We start from the raw sequence: 18,489 nt of genomic DNA on the forward strand, positions 1-18,489 counted from the left end.
CAACAGTAACAAATATAAATGATACTCGGGAGGAAATTAAACACAGAATAAAGATGGGAAATGCCTGTTATTATTCGGTTGAGAAGCTTTTGTCATCTAGTCTGCTGTCAAAAAATCTGAAAGTTAGAATTTATAAACAGTTATATTACCGGTTGTTCTGTATGGTTGTGAAACTTGGACTCTCACTTTGAGAGAGGAACATAGGTTAAGGGTGTTTGAGAATAAGGTGCTTAGGAAAATATTTGGGGCTAAGAGGGATGAAGTTACAGGAGAATGGAGAAAGTTACACAACACAGAACTGCACGCATTGTATTCTTCACCTGACATAATTAGGAATATTAAATCCAGACGTTTGAGATGGGCAGGGCATGTAGCACGTTTGGGCGAATCCAGAAATGCATATAGAGTGTTAGCTGGGAGACCGGAGGGAAAAAGACCTTTAGGGAGGCCTAGACGTAGGTGGGAAGATAATATTAAAATGGATTTGAGGGAGGTGGGATATGATGATAGAGAATGGATTAATCTTGCACAGGATAGGGACCCATGGCGGGCTTATGTGAGGACGGCAATGAACCTCCGGGTTCCTTAAAAGGCAGTAAGTAAGTAAACCCATATTCTAATCTCAAATAGTTGGTGTTGGTGATGCAGATGGTGGTAATGGTAGTGGAAAGTTGTAACTTAGTAGTACGCTTTCACATATTAAGTAGAACTGTTCACCCCTCTTGTGAAAGAAGACGTTTACTTCGTTTATCTTAATCTAACTTTCCAGCCAAGAAACAAAACAAACAAACAAAACAGAATTTTAACAAAATCTAATGTAGGTTATATGGTCAAGACTAGGGCTCTAAATGGTGCTTTGTTGTTCACACTTACATATTTGTACGGTTATCCATCTTCAGATATTAATAGCTAAAAAAAACTGCAAATACAGAGCTCCTTCATTTGTCTGCGTTTTGATTTTCATCCGCTTTATTTATTCAACAATCGCGGGCAAACTGATTCCCAGCAGGCAGAGGCCGACGTGTGGGAGAAGGGACGCCAGCCGTCGCGACGGTTAGGTGTTTACAAATTAATGCCTACTACATGCAGCCAGGTGTGAAACCCCTGATTTTTCTGCACTTTCCACAAACTACCCTATATAACAAGCTACCCTCCTCGCCTGTCTGCAGTTTGTTTCTGAGAGCGTCACTCGCAAGAAGGTAGGCTCATATTATTATTATTATTATTATTATTATTATTATTATTATTATTATTATTATTATTATTGTTGTTGTTGTTACCGTGCCTTTGGTGATAAGAAAGCTGTCTAAGCCAGTAATTTACGATAAATCTGCGAAAAAGTATTTATTCAAACCCTAAAATAATTGATAACTTTTGGTCGTAAAGAAATGCACGCCGATAGAATAGTTATGTGAAATGCCGCCATTCTTAATCAACTGAATTTCTAACACTTCTCATATTTTCTTCCACTCTACATTCCTTCAGTCCACACCTGTGAAGCAACGGTCAGCGCGTCTAGGCGCGAAACCAGGTTTCCCGGGTTCGAATCTCGGTCGGGGCAAGTTACCTGGTTGAGGTTTTTTCCGGGGTTTTCCCTCAACCCAATACGAGCAAATGCTGGGTAACTTTCGGTGCTGGACCACAGACTCATTTCACCGGCATTATCACCTTCATTTAATTCAGACGCTAAATAACCTAGATGTTCCATTACTCTTTCATCGTATGATGACGCAGAATATCTTCATGGAAATATCATCTGTACTTCGGTACATTAAAATAATATAAACCTAGATGTTGATGCTGCGTCGTAAAATAACCCAATAAAATAAAAAAAATACATTCCTTTACTTCTTTCTTGTTTTCATTTGTTGATAAAGCGTCGTAAAATAACCTACTAAAAAATAAAAATGTTTTCATCAAAGCATATGTAGTTGAATTAGCTACAGGCCTATAGGTACCGATATTTCTTTTGGTACAAGATTAGCAATCTTACTATATGGTCGACCACCACCACCACTATCACCATCATCATCATCATCATCATCATCACCATCACGAATGGAAGATCAAATAATATTACTATGATCTGTTCCATGAAGTATGAAATTTGTATTAATGAAGCCATCTGCGTCTTGGTTGTCCAGATCTTCTTCTGCTAATGGCTAAATATAAGAATACCAATTTCGGGAATCTACTATTTCTATTATTTGTAAGTTTTTTTTTTCAATTCCCGTTCACAAATTCTTATGCCTTCTACTAATTTTTTTTTAGTTTTAATTTTTGTCGCATAACATGAATTATTTCATGTCATATCTGTCGAGGGTTAACAAGATTTACCATATAATTAAATTCACGACACTTTTATTAAAATACAAAGTACAATACAAAGTAAAATTTGTCTCGATAATAAAATATTAGAAAAATGTGATAGTTTCCCATATTTAGGTTACAATCTTTCCATTTTTGAAGAATTGGACATATCACAGAAAATTAATAAATAGACAAGAGCTATGGGCATTATAAATAGTGTGATGAAACCATCCTTGGTTCAGAAACACACCCGCATATGTCTCTACAACACATTGGCACGACCGATGCTCAGCTATGGCAGCGAAGCATGGACACTGAGGAAAGCAGATAAAAGCAGAATAACGGCTTGTGAAATGCGATTCATGCGAAGAACAGCGGGCTATACTAAATGGGATCTGAAAAGAAATTGTGAAATTTTAAAGGAACTAAAAACTCAACCAGTTTTAGATTACATTGTTCAATATCAGTCTAATTGGAAACATCATTTGGAAAGAATGAGTAATAGTAGACTCCCAAAGGCAATTTATGATTATGTACCACATGGCCAAAGATCTGTGGGTCGTCCTGCTAAGAGATGGCGTGAAAATTTTATGTGAGACCGTAACAGGCCTTGTGGCCTAACACTTGTCAGACAGAAGAAGAAGAAACTTTTATTAATGTTCTGGTTCTCGACTTCAACTGTGTATGCAGAATCCCATGGACATTTTTTTTAGAATGAATATTTTTCTGTCAAATTATATTAGCAATTTTGTTAAGTTTTGCGTAGGCCTAATCAAATTATTTCAATATTTTGAACAAGCTGGGACCTAATCCTATATTTAAGCTGTTTTCGGCCTTAACATATTTTAATATGTGTACACACATATACACACATCTACTCTTGGTCATTCAAAGTCTCATCTGTTTTTTGGCAATATTTCATTACTTATAGACTAACATTTCTCGCCTACCACTAATTTTTATACGTTTAATGTTTTATAATAAAATACCTTCAATCATCCAATATCATGAGTCTTAATATTTAATTTACGAATCTCACCTGTGTACCTTATTTTTACAACCGTCCTAATAAACAGATCCAGAAACCAGCCGTTTGCGAAATCTGCTGGGATTTACGAGTATTATGTCTGATCACTACAGCTGCTCTGGGGTAACGTAACATCTGATATGCACTGGAGGAAGAGAGTGTTACAACATGTGCACATCATGAGTATCCCTGGCTCTCTAATGCCTTTACAATGCATTTCCGGAGTCAGTTAACACTATCAACAGAGCTGGAATTACAAAGCATTTCAAATACCCAAAGAAAAAAAAATCAAGTGAATTTAAGTCGGGGGACCTGGGAGGCCATGGTGTTGGTACTTACGAAAATGGAGCGCGGGCCTGTAATGTTTACAACCATTAATTGTCAGACACACTGTCCCGAGGGCTCTCGTGTCATTAAGTGGTATGGTTAATGCCTGGCAGGAGTCCGATGTGTACATCAGTGACCAGTATTTAAGTAGTATGATTCAGGGCATAGGCCTGATCCTACGCTAACGAATACTTATGTATAATACGTGTAGAGTATTGTGTGTTTTGCAAAATGGCTTATAACCGTCATGCTGTGGTACAGAAACTGGTGAACGAGGTGATGTAGAATTACACGGCCCCAACGTACGAATTGCACAGGAGTTGTATAGCCTATTGCAGGCGTCTCAAGGCCAACGCATAAAAATTGTTACAGAGAGCAAATGTAGATAGCGTAGTCAGCTGAAGAGATAAGCGCAATTTCCGAAGATAACCGATCACTGATTCATGTTACAAGCATGAGCGAGCTAAGTTGTAACTGTCGCGGGAGAAATGCCACAAAGCTGCACTTTTGAGTTGTACTGTCACAGTAGACGGTTGTTTTCGGAAGGAATTTCGTAAGTAGTTTGCAGTAATAATAATAATAATAATAATAATAATAATAATGATAATAATAATACACTTATTTTCTAATATATTATGAGTAAAAAGAAGACATCTGAAGCATGAAGAACAATACATGTTACGTAATTATTTAAGCACAAGGAACTGGCCATCCTACTCCATTATCTCCTGGTCTAGTTTCTTCATAAGTGGTGCCTTGTTAGTATCACTTGTGAGGTTCAGACCTGTTTTAGGACAGTTGACTGAACAACAATACTTCGTTTCTAGTAAATGGCTTTTGGTATCGCTCTTTTTTTTTAGTTTATACTATATTTAATTAAATAAAATTCAATTAAATAATAATAATAAAATTAAAATTAAACTTGTTACTTGTTAAAGTACGTATTTTTATGATACGCCAATATTAATATATTAATTACAACAGAAGTTAAATAATATGTTTAGTATGTTTTTAATAATTAAAAATAACCTAAACATCTTAGAAATTCTTAAACAATTATTTTAAATTAGAACTATTCAAAACTTAAATCTGGTCTCAAATTCTTTTCTCAAGTCCTTCAGTACTTCATTATATTTGTTACACTGGTCTTGATTCAAATTAGGTAACAATTTTAGATTAATAAAGTGGTAACAGTTACCCACAGAAACTTGCGACTCCCACAATTTCGCTTTCCCTATGAAAGCTTTTATTTCTTCATACATTTGCGATAATAAGGCGTTCTTTCCTCGGAGATGGAGCCAACAACGTAGCGGTTGCAGATGTCTATTCAAACGTCGCGGTCAATGACGTCATCCGGAGACACACGAACTGCTCCCGCATCTTGTTCCACTCTTACATTAAAAAAAGAGAAAGAGGAGGAAGTGCTCCGAGAAGGCCCTATTGAGACGTCTGGCCTATTGGAACAACGTGTCATGTTGCAATAACAGACATTGCGGTGTACTGGTGATGGAACGTCGGACACTTTATCTGAAGATAGTGTTACGTAGAGCACATAACATGAACCGTCACCCCACGAAGTGAATCGGAAAAGCATTCGTTAACATTTTCTGAAAAAAATAATGCAAAGTGTCCATGACACTGTCAAGATTGCAAATAAAAAGCTTTACAGCAACTGGCCGAAAATACAAGATATCACTGGAAAAATGCGGCAAATAGTAATTTCTCTTGGGAGAGGCGGTACGATAGAGCACAGATCGCCAGCATTTGTACATCACATTCCGGAATGCCCGCGTCATGTGACACATAATTCACTGCTGGTATTTAAAGAAGCAAACATTTTCTGGGGCAATTCAAACGCCGTTATAAAATAACACCACGCAAGATCATAAACTGTGTTACTAGGCGGAAAGTTACTGTGATACCTTCGTGAGAACCAGAACACTGTTAAAATTAAGGGACTACATTACAACTAATGAAATCGATACCGACATGATGTTCAATAGGGACCAAAGTCGATATAAATATGAACTCACGCCAAGCAGGACAGTATCAATAACTGCGGAAAAGACGACTGAAGCTGGTGTGCAATGCGATTCATGTACTTCCAACTTCTACACCATTCAGATGCTTCTTTCAATGTCAGGACGAGTTGCAAAGAAGCTGTACATCTGATTTCAGGAAACGGCCGGTAAATTTGGCAAACACTACAATGTACCGAAACCAACCTCTAAGTACAGAATATGACTGCAGCACCAGTAGTAAGATGACCATAGCCCTCGTAAACTCCATTTTATTTCAAGGAGTGCAGTTCGGTGGCTTCTTTGAACACCCACTTACAGATTTATGACTTCCTACACAAACACCTCTGACAATTCCATCCTGTCCCCTCGTCCAACATTGCACAGTTGCCACAATCCTGGTGACCCTCGAAATGAGACTGACGGGATTCTTGGAATTCAGAAAAGATGCGGCAAATCTGCCTCCACGTGGATTTGACGGGAACCTGTCAATTCTTCTGAAGAGGGTTGTGATTGGTTACTGACAGGAGAAGACAAGATTTCCGTCGCAGACTTATTTATGACAACCAATTAGTAGGGGGCAGTAGAAGGTCTGTCGGCAAAGTCCTTTCTATGAAACTGCACTCCATGAAATAAAATACAGTAGGCCTATACTATCCTAAATGCGTGAAGTACTCGAATAGGATCTAAAGGGAGCATCGCTTCTATTGCTGGATTCGTGGTCCGGTCAAACAGACGACAGTTCATCGACCACAGCCTTCCGCAATAGGACAGACAAACATCACATCACCTCAAACCACGGCACGCCAGCCTCTTGACGTCTATTTCCCTCGCCAGGATAAACGGGGTTGCGGGCAATTGCGAACTGCTGCACTTCGCACCAGTTACTTTGGTCTCATGTTTGTCCACTCCAGAAAGTTTCGCGAAGATTTTCGTCGGGAAGTCCAAAGCCTTCCCGTGTAAACCTTTAGTTTTATATACAAATTGTATGCAGGGATTTTTAAAAAAGAACTATTATACATAACGGACTATTTATGTATATATGGGCCTTGGATATTACCAATTTTATTACTTGAAGAAGTAGAAAAAAAAAAAAAAAGGATTAAATTTAGCAAAGGGAGTTAGTTCAAAAATTTCTTTCAACTGTCTAAAAATTAGACTTTGATATTTTGCAGACTTATTTCATTTGATCATATTTGAAAATGCTATAACAATCAACTTTTGACGACTTACTAATTGACTCTTACATGAGTAGCCCCCCCGAAACCCATGCTGACATTTATGTAACCAATCTGAATCATTCCAATGCTGCCTTAGAAAAGCTGAAATCAAGTGTTTCATCTGTTTGCAAACCACAGAGGTGAGGCTGACCGGTCTGTAATTTTTTGTATCTGAGCGAGACCCTGACTTATAAATTGGCACCACTATTGTATCTTTCCAATCTCGCGGGACAGTACCATTATTTACTGATATTTCAAATATACGCACTAGATAGGGAATCATGGCTTCCCCTCCCAATTTTAACATGTCTCCAGTGATACCATCAGATCCTACTGATTTATGAGTTTTCAATTCAGAAATCCTTCTCCTTATGTCCCTAGGCTTGATAGAAAACTGACCCGTATTTTCTACAGAAGCTAAGTTAGGTATTATTGCCCTCATTCCAAAAACAGTGGCATAATAGGAATTTAGTTTTTCTGCTTTTTCGCTGTCCTGTACGATAAATTGATTGCGGTCATTTTTTAGGGGGAGGCTCGAATAGCTTTCCTTGCGTCGTCTCTTCACATATTTATAAAATTCCCCCCACCCGTTTTGTTCACCTTTGGAAAGTTTGTTTAGGTAATTTTCCTGCGCTATCTTCTTCGCATTAAGCAGTTCTTTCGATAGTTGTGTGAATTTTGTTTGTTTTGCAAGGCTTTCCTTGCGCTGTCTATAGGATTTCCTTAGTTTTCTTTTAAGTTTCCGTATGTGTTTATTATAATATTCCGGATCGGGATTGTTTGATAAGCGTTTAACCGGGATAAATTTCTGTATTCCTGTTAATATAATCTGCTTGAACTCCGCCCGGCATTCTTCTACACTACTGCCCTTCACTACCCATGATGAGTACTTTTCTCTAAGATAATTGTGGAAGCCTTCTCTGTCCGCTTTGTTATATTGTAAGATATTTTTGTTCTTTGTTCCTCTTTGCTTGTACTTAGCATTCCATAATATTTCAAGAATTACCGCGTCGTGGTCACTAATACCTGGAATCACTTCAATAGCTGCGACTATCTCTGAGAGTTTTAACAGAAATATGTCTGGTAAGGAATCTCCCCTTGTCGGCCTATTTGTTACTTGTATTAAGTTATGTTTCCAGATGAGTGAGTTTACTAATGACTGGGCCTCTATTGCACCCTGCCAGCTTACCTGGGGCAAATTTAGGTCCCCGCGATGATAACATATTGGCCGCGAATGTGCTATTTTCCAACATATCTCTTATTTTACACAGTACGTTCAAGCCTTCTTTCGACGCCCTGTATAAACCGATGATGTGTAATATGTTTCGCGAATAATCATCCGCTATGTCTACACCCAACATTTCGAACTCCGAATCTTTAAAATTTTCAGCGCTCTGCAAACACTCTTTTATACACATATAAAAACCCCTCCCCCTGTTCCTACATGGTCGCGTCTGTATGTTACATAATCGTTTCTAAATACTTTAAGTATAAATAATTGATTAAATGGCGATCTTACTCGTGTTAATTATGTAAGCATGTCTGGCTTACAACTGTTTCGGTGCTACTTGACACCATCCTCAGAGCCTACTAGATCTCGGCGCTATCTCAACTTCGCTGCTTGTTGTGTGGGTGCATTCGTGTGATGAAGAGTTGTGTCAAATAGTGTGTGTGTTCTGAAATTGATCTGTGTGTTGAGAATTTGATTAGGGTGTGTTTTAGTGTGTCTGTATATTTCATATTGTTCTAGTGTGTTGAGTTTTTGGTTTTTGGGTTGTATGTGTAGGATTTCCATGTCTGTATTTATGTTATTGTATGTGTGGTTAGCATTAGTTATGTGTTCGGCATATGTAGATGTATTGTGTCCTCTGGTTATTGCTTTAATGTGTTCTTTGTATCGAGTTTGGAATGATCTGCCTGTCTATCCAATGTAGAAACTGTCGCAACTATTGCATGTGAGTTTCTATACGCCTGTGTTGTTTGTGTGTTGAGATGTCTTTGTAGTGTGTTTTCTGTTCTTTATTCTATGTTGTATTTCTGTTTTCTGAATGAGGATGCGATCTTGTGTGTGTTTTTGTTTTCGTATGTTAGTGTGATGTATTTCTTGTGTGTTTGTTGAGTTTTTGTTTTGTCTTCCTTATGATGTTGTCTATTACACTTACTTACTGGCTTTTAAGGAACCGGAGGTTCATTGCCGCCCTCACATAAGCCCGCCATTGGTCCCTATCCTGAGCAAGATTAATCCATTCTCTATCATCATATCCCACCTCCCTCAAATCCATTTTAATATTATCTTGCCTTCGACGTCTCGGCCTCCCTAAAGGTCTTTTTCCCTCCGGCCTCCCAACTAACACTCTATATGCATTTCTGGATTCGCCCATACGTGCTACATGCCCTGCCCATCTCAAACGTCTGGATTTAATGTTCCTAATTATATCAGGTGAAGAATGCAATGCGTGCAGTTCTGTGTTGTGTAACTTTCTCCATTCTCCTGTAACTTCATCCCTCTTAGCCCCAAATATTTTCCTAAGCACCTTATTCTCAAACACCCTTAACCTATGTTCCTCTCTCAAAGTGAGAGTCCAAGTTTCACAACCATAAAGAACAACCGGTAATATAACTGTTTTATAAATTCTAACTTTCAGATTTTTTGACAGCAGACTGGATGATAAAAGCTTTTCAACCGAATAATAACAGGCATTTCCCATATTTATTCTGTGTTTAATTTCCTCCCGAGTATCATTTATATTTGTTACTGTTGCTCCAAGATATTTGAACTTCTCCACCTCTTCAAAAGATAAATTTCCAATTTGTATATTTCCATTTCGTGCAATATTCTCGTCAGGAGACATAATCATATACTTTGTCTTTTCGGGATTTACTTCCAAACCGTTGTCTATTATATATGTATATATATATATATATATATATATATATATTTTATATGTACTAAGCATATTTAATATTGAACATTGGGATGCACACATTACGAGTATACGCAGGAAATTTTTTTAAGAATGAAGAGAGTTGTACTATATTATATATATTGTGTTTGACAATTAGAAATAACTCCATTTCAAATGTGGTGTCCATATTGCAGATGTTGAAAGTGGCCGTGCTGATGGCAGCGTGTCTGTGCGTCCTCTGCGAATCGCAGTCCGACATGCTAGAGAAAAGGGACTCGGCCCGACGCTACTGCGGCAGGAACCTGGCCGACGTGATGCACATCGTGTGCAACGGCATCTACAACGGCAACCCGCGCGCCGCCACGCAGAAGAAGTCTTGGCCAGGTATCGCACCGAACTATAGGGATATCCTGAACTGGCACCAACAGATAGCGCACGTGTACATTTGTTTTTCGGTATATAAACATTGAGGATATACGTAGTGTATTAGTATATTAAATATTCTTAAAAACAACTAAAATAGCAAATTTTTGTTATGTTCCTATATGTAAACACCAGGGAAAGCTTTTTGTCTTCAATCAGGTCCCGAAATATTCTGAATATATGCTTTAAACCTTAAAAAATGTAAGTAATTAAATTGCACCTCGAAAGTGCTAGCTATTAAATAAAAGTAACTACTTCAAGTAAGGAATTATAGATGACAGCATCTTGCCATCCTAACGGCAAACACCAGCCAGCTCTTCCTGTTCCCGTTCCGTGATCACTTGATCAAATCTCAGTCCCCCTCGCGTATGTGGTACGTAAGAGGTTACGTCCAATTTCGGCTTCCCCTTCAAAATTTTCTAGAGTTCCTTCAGTGCAGCAGCGTAACCCGGAGTGAGACTAGTGGCCAACAGGCTTGGAGCTCACATATTTAGTTTTGTACAGCCCCCAACCCCTTGCAAGGACGCGTTCTGCGTACCTTTTAAAATTTTTCCTCCCAATTCTCTTTCGATTTTTCCGATTTTTCCGATTAAGGAATTGTTGACTACTGTTTCATTTTGGAAGAGGAAAAAGAAAAATTAAAAAAAACCTACGCAACCTCGACAGCGAGCTATGTTAGCTTAGATTATATGCAGTAGTTGTAGGAGTCTCCGAAGTTTACGCCTGCAGTAAACTCTCGATAAGCTGGGATGTTCATTATCCAGGACGATCCGTAGTGAAATCCATTTCGTGAATAATGTTTTTAATGTACTGTACCATAATTATTTAAACCATGTTTTAACTTCAAATTTTCAAAATCATCCTACACAGTATTCAAAACTGCATGTCCTTAACCTACAAAACGCACTACTAATCGTGATACTATTGCGATCATATTATATCATCCTATTCAAAATTGCATTTGATCTTTCTGCAACTACAGAAAGAAATACCAGGAACTCAATCTCGATAGTCCCTTCCCTATAAAAAAAAAACACACACACATTGGTGGCTGCATATCCTGTTTTTAGCGTACGGTTCTTAAATACTAATGATTAAAGAGGGCAATATTCATCTTCGACATCCCGGTAGTTCCTATTTTTTTATTCGTGCACCTCGTTCTCAGAGTTCTCGTTTAGGTTCATGAACATTCAATTTACTCGTATCTATATTCTGCATACTGCAGATTTCCCCACCCATCTCGGGGAATCACTCAATATTAATACAGATTTACGTTATTATTTATCGTAAATTAAATTAAATTTGAGGTAAGAAAATATTTAATTATATTAAATGATACTAGGTTATACAAAATAATTGTAAATATAATTTTGACACGCATAGAAAATCAACAAGCGGGAAAACGTAATCAACTGTAACATATGACATAACCAAAGCTCGGAACTTGGGGACTTGTGCCTTTGCACGTGGCTAAGTGATTGGACTTCCATGTCAACAACTCCCGCTTCCAGCACGGGGGTTCAGTCAGGTCTGCTATAAAAGTGGTTTCTGGCTGTAACAACATATTGATTGTATTATGGTAGGTTGAAACACGTAATTCTAAAGCATATGTATAATGAAAATAAAAACGAGAAATATATCAAATTTACTGTTCTGCTCTATACATTTTATTACAGTGTATGACTACGTAAATTCGAAGATTTTCGAACCTATAACTTCTTCGCCTGTTAGTTAAATATGATTTGAAACGAGAAAAACTTATTTCCACGTCACATGAAGTGACGGGAAGAAACTTAAAATACTGAATGTTTTCACTGTTACTGTTTTCTATTCGATTTTCAGCAGTTGCTAGCTGATCTCGTATCTGAGAAAGATAAGTATATCCCAAATTTTTCTCGAAAATAGTTTTCAATTTGTGTGTCACTACTAGGGCAGATCCCTATACGACTTATTCCATGGCTGTAGACAAATTTTCCACCGATTTAAGGAACTGCAATGTCTTTCACCGTTTCCAGCCTCTAGTTTATGTGTGGCACAACTTACAAAATATAAACTTTCCATTCGAAGAAAATAATGTATCTTCTCCGAAGTCCTCCACGAAATTCTGTACCTAAAATTTAAAAAATGTATTTTCAAACTTCTAGGCCTATAATACCCAATCGAATAACACGTATTTTCTAATTTTTCAAACAGACCATTTACCTGTAATTCTCTGAATGTTATTGGCTTCAACACGACACAGCTTCCTTGTCCGTCTTCCTGTCATTCGATGTGACCACTTTCTTAGTACACACGACTGTCCCTGAGCACTTGCAGCGTGAACATTGTGTACGTTGTATCTGTAACCTTACTCATGCACACGACACACAAGTCCCCAAGTTCCGAGCTTTAGACATAACATAGATCTACAACATGTTGCGCCGCATGGAACGCTCCTGCCATCTAGCGGTAAAACTTCACATAAGATATCCCTATTGCCATATACTGCGGTTCACGTAAGATTATTTCCTAAGACGCTAATATGTCCGTCTTTTCAATGTTGTCAACTGTTACCAGATACACCAAAGTAGTAGATTGAATGAATAATAATGTGTCAAAATACGAGTAATTTCCAAATCTGTTCACCTTTTACTAACAGAACTACGAAAACGCACATGGGCTTAAAACAATCGGGGCGTTACGCATTATCGATCGAGCCTTAATTTATTTGATTCGTGGGAGTCGAACACAACAAAACTATAAGATTATTGGGCAAAATCTACATCAACAGCTGCAAAAAATCCGAACAGTGGAGGAAGAAGAAGTTTTTCAATTAGGGAGGGGAGTGAAGCAAGGATACCTCATTTAACTGCCTCCTCTTTTTTACTTGGTTATTTAACGACACTGTATGAACTACTAGGTTATTTAGAGTCGATGGAATTGGTGATAGCGAGATGAGGCCGAGGATTCGCCATAGATTTCTTGACATTTGCCTTACGGTTGAAAAATCTCCGAAAAAACACAACCAGGTAATCAGCCCAAGCGGGGATCGAACACGCGACCGAGCGCAACTCTGCATCGGCAGAAAAGTTCCTTAACTGACTGAGCTACGCCTGTCTTCTAGAAGTGCTATTCAGAGGAATTGAATGGAGTAAAAAGAGATACGGGCTGAATATATATCAACGGTAGGAGACTATCGGGGATGTATGCTGACCGAAGTAGGCTCTGATGATGGTGTACAGTATACACCGAAACAGCTGTAAGCCACACGTGCTTATATAATTAACATTACTAAGTTTGCCATTTAATCAATCATTTATAAATGTATCTATCATAAATCTATCAGAAATATTGACGTCATTGTTACAGAGAAATTTAGTAGAAATTTAGTACAAAGTATGGACGACAACTGACAGGGCCAATATGTTATGTTTTATTTAACGACGCTCGCAACTGCCGAGGTTATATCAGCGTCGCCGGTATGCCGGAATTTTTGTCCCGCAGGAGTTCTTTTACCTGCCAGTAAATCTACAGACATGAGCCTGTCGTATTTAAGCATACTTAAATACCATCGACCTGGTCCGGGATCGAACCCGCAATCTCGGGCATAGAAGGCCAGCGCTATACCAACTGAGCCAACCAGGGCGACAGGCCAATATGATTTTAGTGAAAAGTGACTATGTAAATTTCATCAATAACTTCATTGGTTGGCTTTAAAAATTCAAGATACTCTACACAACTTCATTGCAAAGTCCCAAGCAAATTATTTAAAGTAAGTTAGCTGAAAAATGAAATAAAGCCCGATGAGTTCATTATCATTGGTGATTTTTCAGATAATTACAGTTTCATTATTCAGGATGCTACACAAGGTCATTACTGGAGTACTTCTCAAGCAACAATACACCCATTCACAGTATATTACAGAAATTCAGTTGGCCGTAATTTAGAGAACCTTTGTTTTTCAGTAATTTCGGAATGCTTAGTTCACGATAGTGCAACAGTTCATGTTTTTACAGGAAAATGATAGAACATCTGAAACAAACACATACCGAAATATCTTAAATATATGATTTCAGTGATGGAGCAGCTAGCGAATACAAGAACGAAAAAACTCCGTTAATCTACTCAATCATGAACACGATTTTCAAATACCTGTGGAGTGGTATTTCTTTGGAACTAGTCACGGTAAAGGACCCAGTGGCAGTGTAAGGGGTACAATCAAGCGACTCGCTGCAAAAGCCAGGAACTCTAATTTCAACTCCTAAAGGACTGTATGATTGGTCAAAATGCAATATACAGGGAATTATTGTGTCATTCACATGCATTGAAAAACATGAAGAAGTAGTTATAAAATCTAAATCCTCAAAGATTCGCCGGCCTCAAGACTTCCCGGAACAAGAAGTGTTCACTGTGTGGTTCCAGTTAATGGAAAGTTAGCAATAAAACCCTATTCTGCTTCATCAGAAGTACCGAAACCACTGGGTGTTCAGTTCAAAGTGTGTCATGGCTCGCTGTATGCCGTCATGTGGCTAGCCGATGAGCCTAGAGAATTCAATCTTCCTACACTTCCGCAGAGGCGTATTACCTATGTGCCAGAGAAGTTGCCTAGCAAGTACGGCGTTCATTCAGAAGAGTACTTACCGATACGTACGGTAACACCGGTAGTGGCAGGAATGTGAACTGTTTCGAAACAGGTACTGAAGTGAGTTTTTTGTTACTGTCGGGATATGGAGAGAGGGTTAAGACGATTACTTACGTATTTGTTGACATTTACTTCGACGGTCAACATGGACCCGGAGCATTTGATTTGTGTTGTGGAATGTTGCCGTACGCAACCGATAACAAATACTCTGTGTACGACTTGGCTTCGCAAAATAAAGTTCGAAAGAGGTTATGGTAGCACACAGATCGTACAGACCGCCATCTGTTGCTACGACGTTCAAGTTATACCGTACACGTTCTCAAGTTCAGATTGAACGCCTTGATTAATAGGCAACTTCTCTGACATAAAAACTGAAACTCGCTTCAAGTCGCTGACTCATCAATAGTGACGTCATGACACACTTTGAAATGAACACCCAGTAGTTGAAATCAGACGTGTGACGCTCACCGGTCATCAATGCGGAAACGCTTCTCGCAGTGACCAGCAGCAGTGATGGTGCATGGCGCAGCGGCATAGATCGCCCTTTACACGGCGAGTTGTTTTAATTTATAACTTCCTTATTTTTGAAGATCCCATTATGAAAATTTGACAGCCTAATGAAAATGCACAGTAAATTGTCATTTACTTTTTTTTATGTGAATTGAAGTATTCGATTTTATGTAATGGCGATTTTTTAAATATATTTTTCAATTTCTTTAAACACAATTTTCAGAGCGGCACTGAATTATAGTATCTTAATAACCTATTTTGTAAGCTATCTAACGATATCTTTAAAAAAACTTTGCAATTATTCTTATGGTCAGAAAACAAATTTAAAATAGAGCTATGTGCTCAAGTAAAAATATTTTAACTGTCCATTACATTTAAAAACCCCCGGGGTAGTAGAACAAGAGGAAGGCCGCAAAATACATGGAAGAGAACAGTTTTGGAGGAAATTGCTAGGGAAGGGAAAACATGGAGCGAAGTGAAGAAGTTGGCTACAAATAGGGTCCGATGGAGGCACTTTGTGAATGCCCTATGCTCCTCATGAGGAGATACAGGAGTTTGATTGATTAATTAATTAAATGATTGATTACAGTTAAACGGTGGCTGTCGCAAACATAATTTTGTACATGATTAATATATACGACATAAAGAGTTGAATGTACAATTTTTAACAAGCTTGGAGATATGAATGTTTTTCGTCATACTGTTTTGCATGGAATTACCCATTATATTATGTCATATTATGTCTTATCAGTAAGACACTTAGCTCAGCAGGGATGTCGATCTGTGTAAGGGAAGGAGTAAGCTTCCTCCATCTATCGGTGAAGTAATAAGACTGGTTTGTTAGAAGGAAACTTGGCGGGAGTCGAAATACAAACTATCACCAATTGCCTATATCACCAACGTACCTTACATTACGGTTATGTTATGTTATGTTATGTTATGTTATGTTATGTTATGTTATGTTATGTTATGTTATGTTAGGTTAGGTTAGGTTACATTACATTACATTACATTACATTACATTATATTATATTATATTATATTATATTATATTATATTATATTATATTATATTATATTATATTATAGAGTAAAGCACAGCGTCTGCGAATAAAGATATAGGTAGGACATGCAAAATCACGTGTCCATCAATGAGTGGGCTGCAGTCAAATTTGCAGGCGTTTCACCGCTTAGTTTCCTGCTTCAGGAACAAATTTAATGTTTTTTTTTGTACATTCTATGAGACTGCCAAGATTTTTTGTTTTGTATCATGAAAATATAAAAATAAATTCTTAAGACCACTGTAAAGATTCTGGAGACGAATAATTTCAACGTCGCTACAACTTGCAGATTGGGACAATGTTTGATGTTACATAGGACAGGGATTCACAATGCACCTCTAGCACCTCAAGTGATTAAGGGCGAGCGAAACCCACTCTGTAGGTCTAATCCCTTCGCTACATTCAGCCCTACACATTTTCACTGATTAGTTGTATCTGATTACGCGTTTCTCTCTCTCCACAGATGCAGAGGACGATCTGTGGCCGGTGGAGGAGCAGGCAGACTTCCCGTTCCGTTCCCGGGCCAGCGCCCACCGGATTCTCAAGAGACAATCTCCTATAGGAATTGCATATGAGTGCTGCATCAACAAGGGCTGTACCATTCACGAACTCAGAACCTATTGCGGGCGGTAAATCCTACACGAACAAGTCTTACACTCACTAGGTGTCTGTGACCCGTACTTCGCCCGACCAGAGGAATACAAAATCTTCAGCCAACAGAAACAGCTTATCTCTTTGATGTCAATAATTAACAGCATTGCAACTAAAGACGCTTCCATACTTAATTTGTTATTTTTAACTATAACACTCCTGAATTTTGTCAGTAATATGAATAAGAAATAAATTACACATTGTTCACCGACGGATTAAATAATTTATTCATTTCAATTTCATCAAGTAGCTAGGACCTCATTTATTTTATGACACGAGATGCCAACCGTACCATGATTGAAACGGTTCTTTGAGAAACCCCTTAAGGGGAGGCAGAGGTGAAATTTTCGAACAAAACTGAAGAAAAAATGAAAATTTGGTTTTTTCCATTTTTATTATCTTTATTTTCATATTCCGATGTTAGTTTTTGATTTTGTGCCCTTAAAAGTATCAAATATAAACCAAGATAACTGTATTACTATATTATTCCCATAATAAAGTAATACTTATCATTATTTATATACCTTCTCTGAACATATAAATAAAAAGAAATATTGAAAATTTCTTACAATATGGTGCATGGAGCATTTTATATCAAACGATATAAAGTTTCATAAAATTATTAATATTTACAGAACTATTGTACTTAGAAAGTTGAAACTTGGTATGTCCATTACTAATAACATACTTAGTATCCATGATCAATTTCAAACAAATCGGATAATTTTGTGGATTTTGAAATATTCACCTCTGCCTCCCCTTAAGTCACGAAATAGAAAGTTTTGGGAAACACAAGAAATGCATGAGATAAGAATTCAATATTTGAAATGGGAAATGTTTATAAAAGCATATTTCTGTATGCAAAAGAATATTTTTTTAAAAATAGAATATGACTCAATATTCATGTCTGAAAATGTTTGACATCGGGTTTCTCAAAATCCTTATGTCCTCAGTGGCATTTCATACAGGTTAGAATAAAATTTGTTCACATGAAGTCAAAATTATGAAGTCAGCTTCTAAATGCTGGTTTTGAGAATCAAATTCGTATTATTTTTTAACCAAATTTTCAATTATTTCATGAAATAAAGAGATTGTTTTGTTAAATCATTACCAGATTTATATTCGTGGAGAAATGCCATAAGGCAGTGACAAGGCTGACAGAATGAACAAAACTACAATCTAAGCCAGCGTTTCTCAAACTATGGTCCGCGGACCACCTGTGGTCCTCGACGTCTGCCCTTGTGGTCCTTCAAAAAAGACAGAAGAAAAAATGAAATTCACACGAACTGCTTATCACACTATAGCTGAAAATCTCAGAGTTCGGAAATGACACATGGCAATTGCCTTTCACTTTTTCTCCCAGTACTGACATTTTATGGAATTTATTACCCTACCCTCTACTGACTTCCCACTCTA

The 18,489-nt window shown here is 37.7% G+C and overlaps 1 protein-coding gene across 1 annotated transcript; it reads left to right on the plus strand.

Annotated features, from left to right (window-relative positions):
• Nucleotides 1–1,063: 1,063 nt before the first annotated feature.
• On the plus strand, nt 1,064–17,298 carry LOC138709999 (LIRP-like). Its single transcript, XM_069840677.1, has 3 exons — nt 1,064–1,199; nt 10,003–10,192; nt 16,886–17,298. Exons 2-3 carry the CDS (start codon nt 10,003–10,005, stop codon nt 17,053–17,055), a joined length of 360 nt encoding a protein of 119 aa, XP_069696778.1. The 5' UTR covers nt 1,064–1,199; the 3' UTR covers nt 17,056–17,298.
• Nucleotides 17,299–18,489: the final 1,191 nt, after the last annotated feature.

Source organism: Periplaneta americana, chromosome 12 (genome assembly GCF_040183065.1).
Source record: "Periplaneta americana isolate PAMFEO1 chromosome 12, P.americana_PAMFEO1_priV1, whole genome shotgun sequence".
In the NCBI taxonomy this organism is placed as follows: Eukaryota; Metazoa; Arthropoda; class Insecta; order Blattodea; family Blattidae; genus Periplaneta; species Periplaneta americana.

Bases quoted from the DNA above. Each gene is read 5' to 3' on its own strand.
- LOC138709999 (XM_069840677.1), top strand. From the start codon at position 10,003: ATGTTGAAAGTGGCCGTGCTGATGGCAGCGTGTCTGTGCGTCCTCTGC. The intron at 10,193-16,885 runs GTATCGCACCGA...CTCTCTCCACAG, and splicing joins GCAGAAGAAGTCTTGGCCAG to ATGCAGAGGACGATCTGTGG.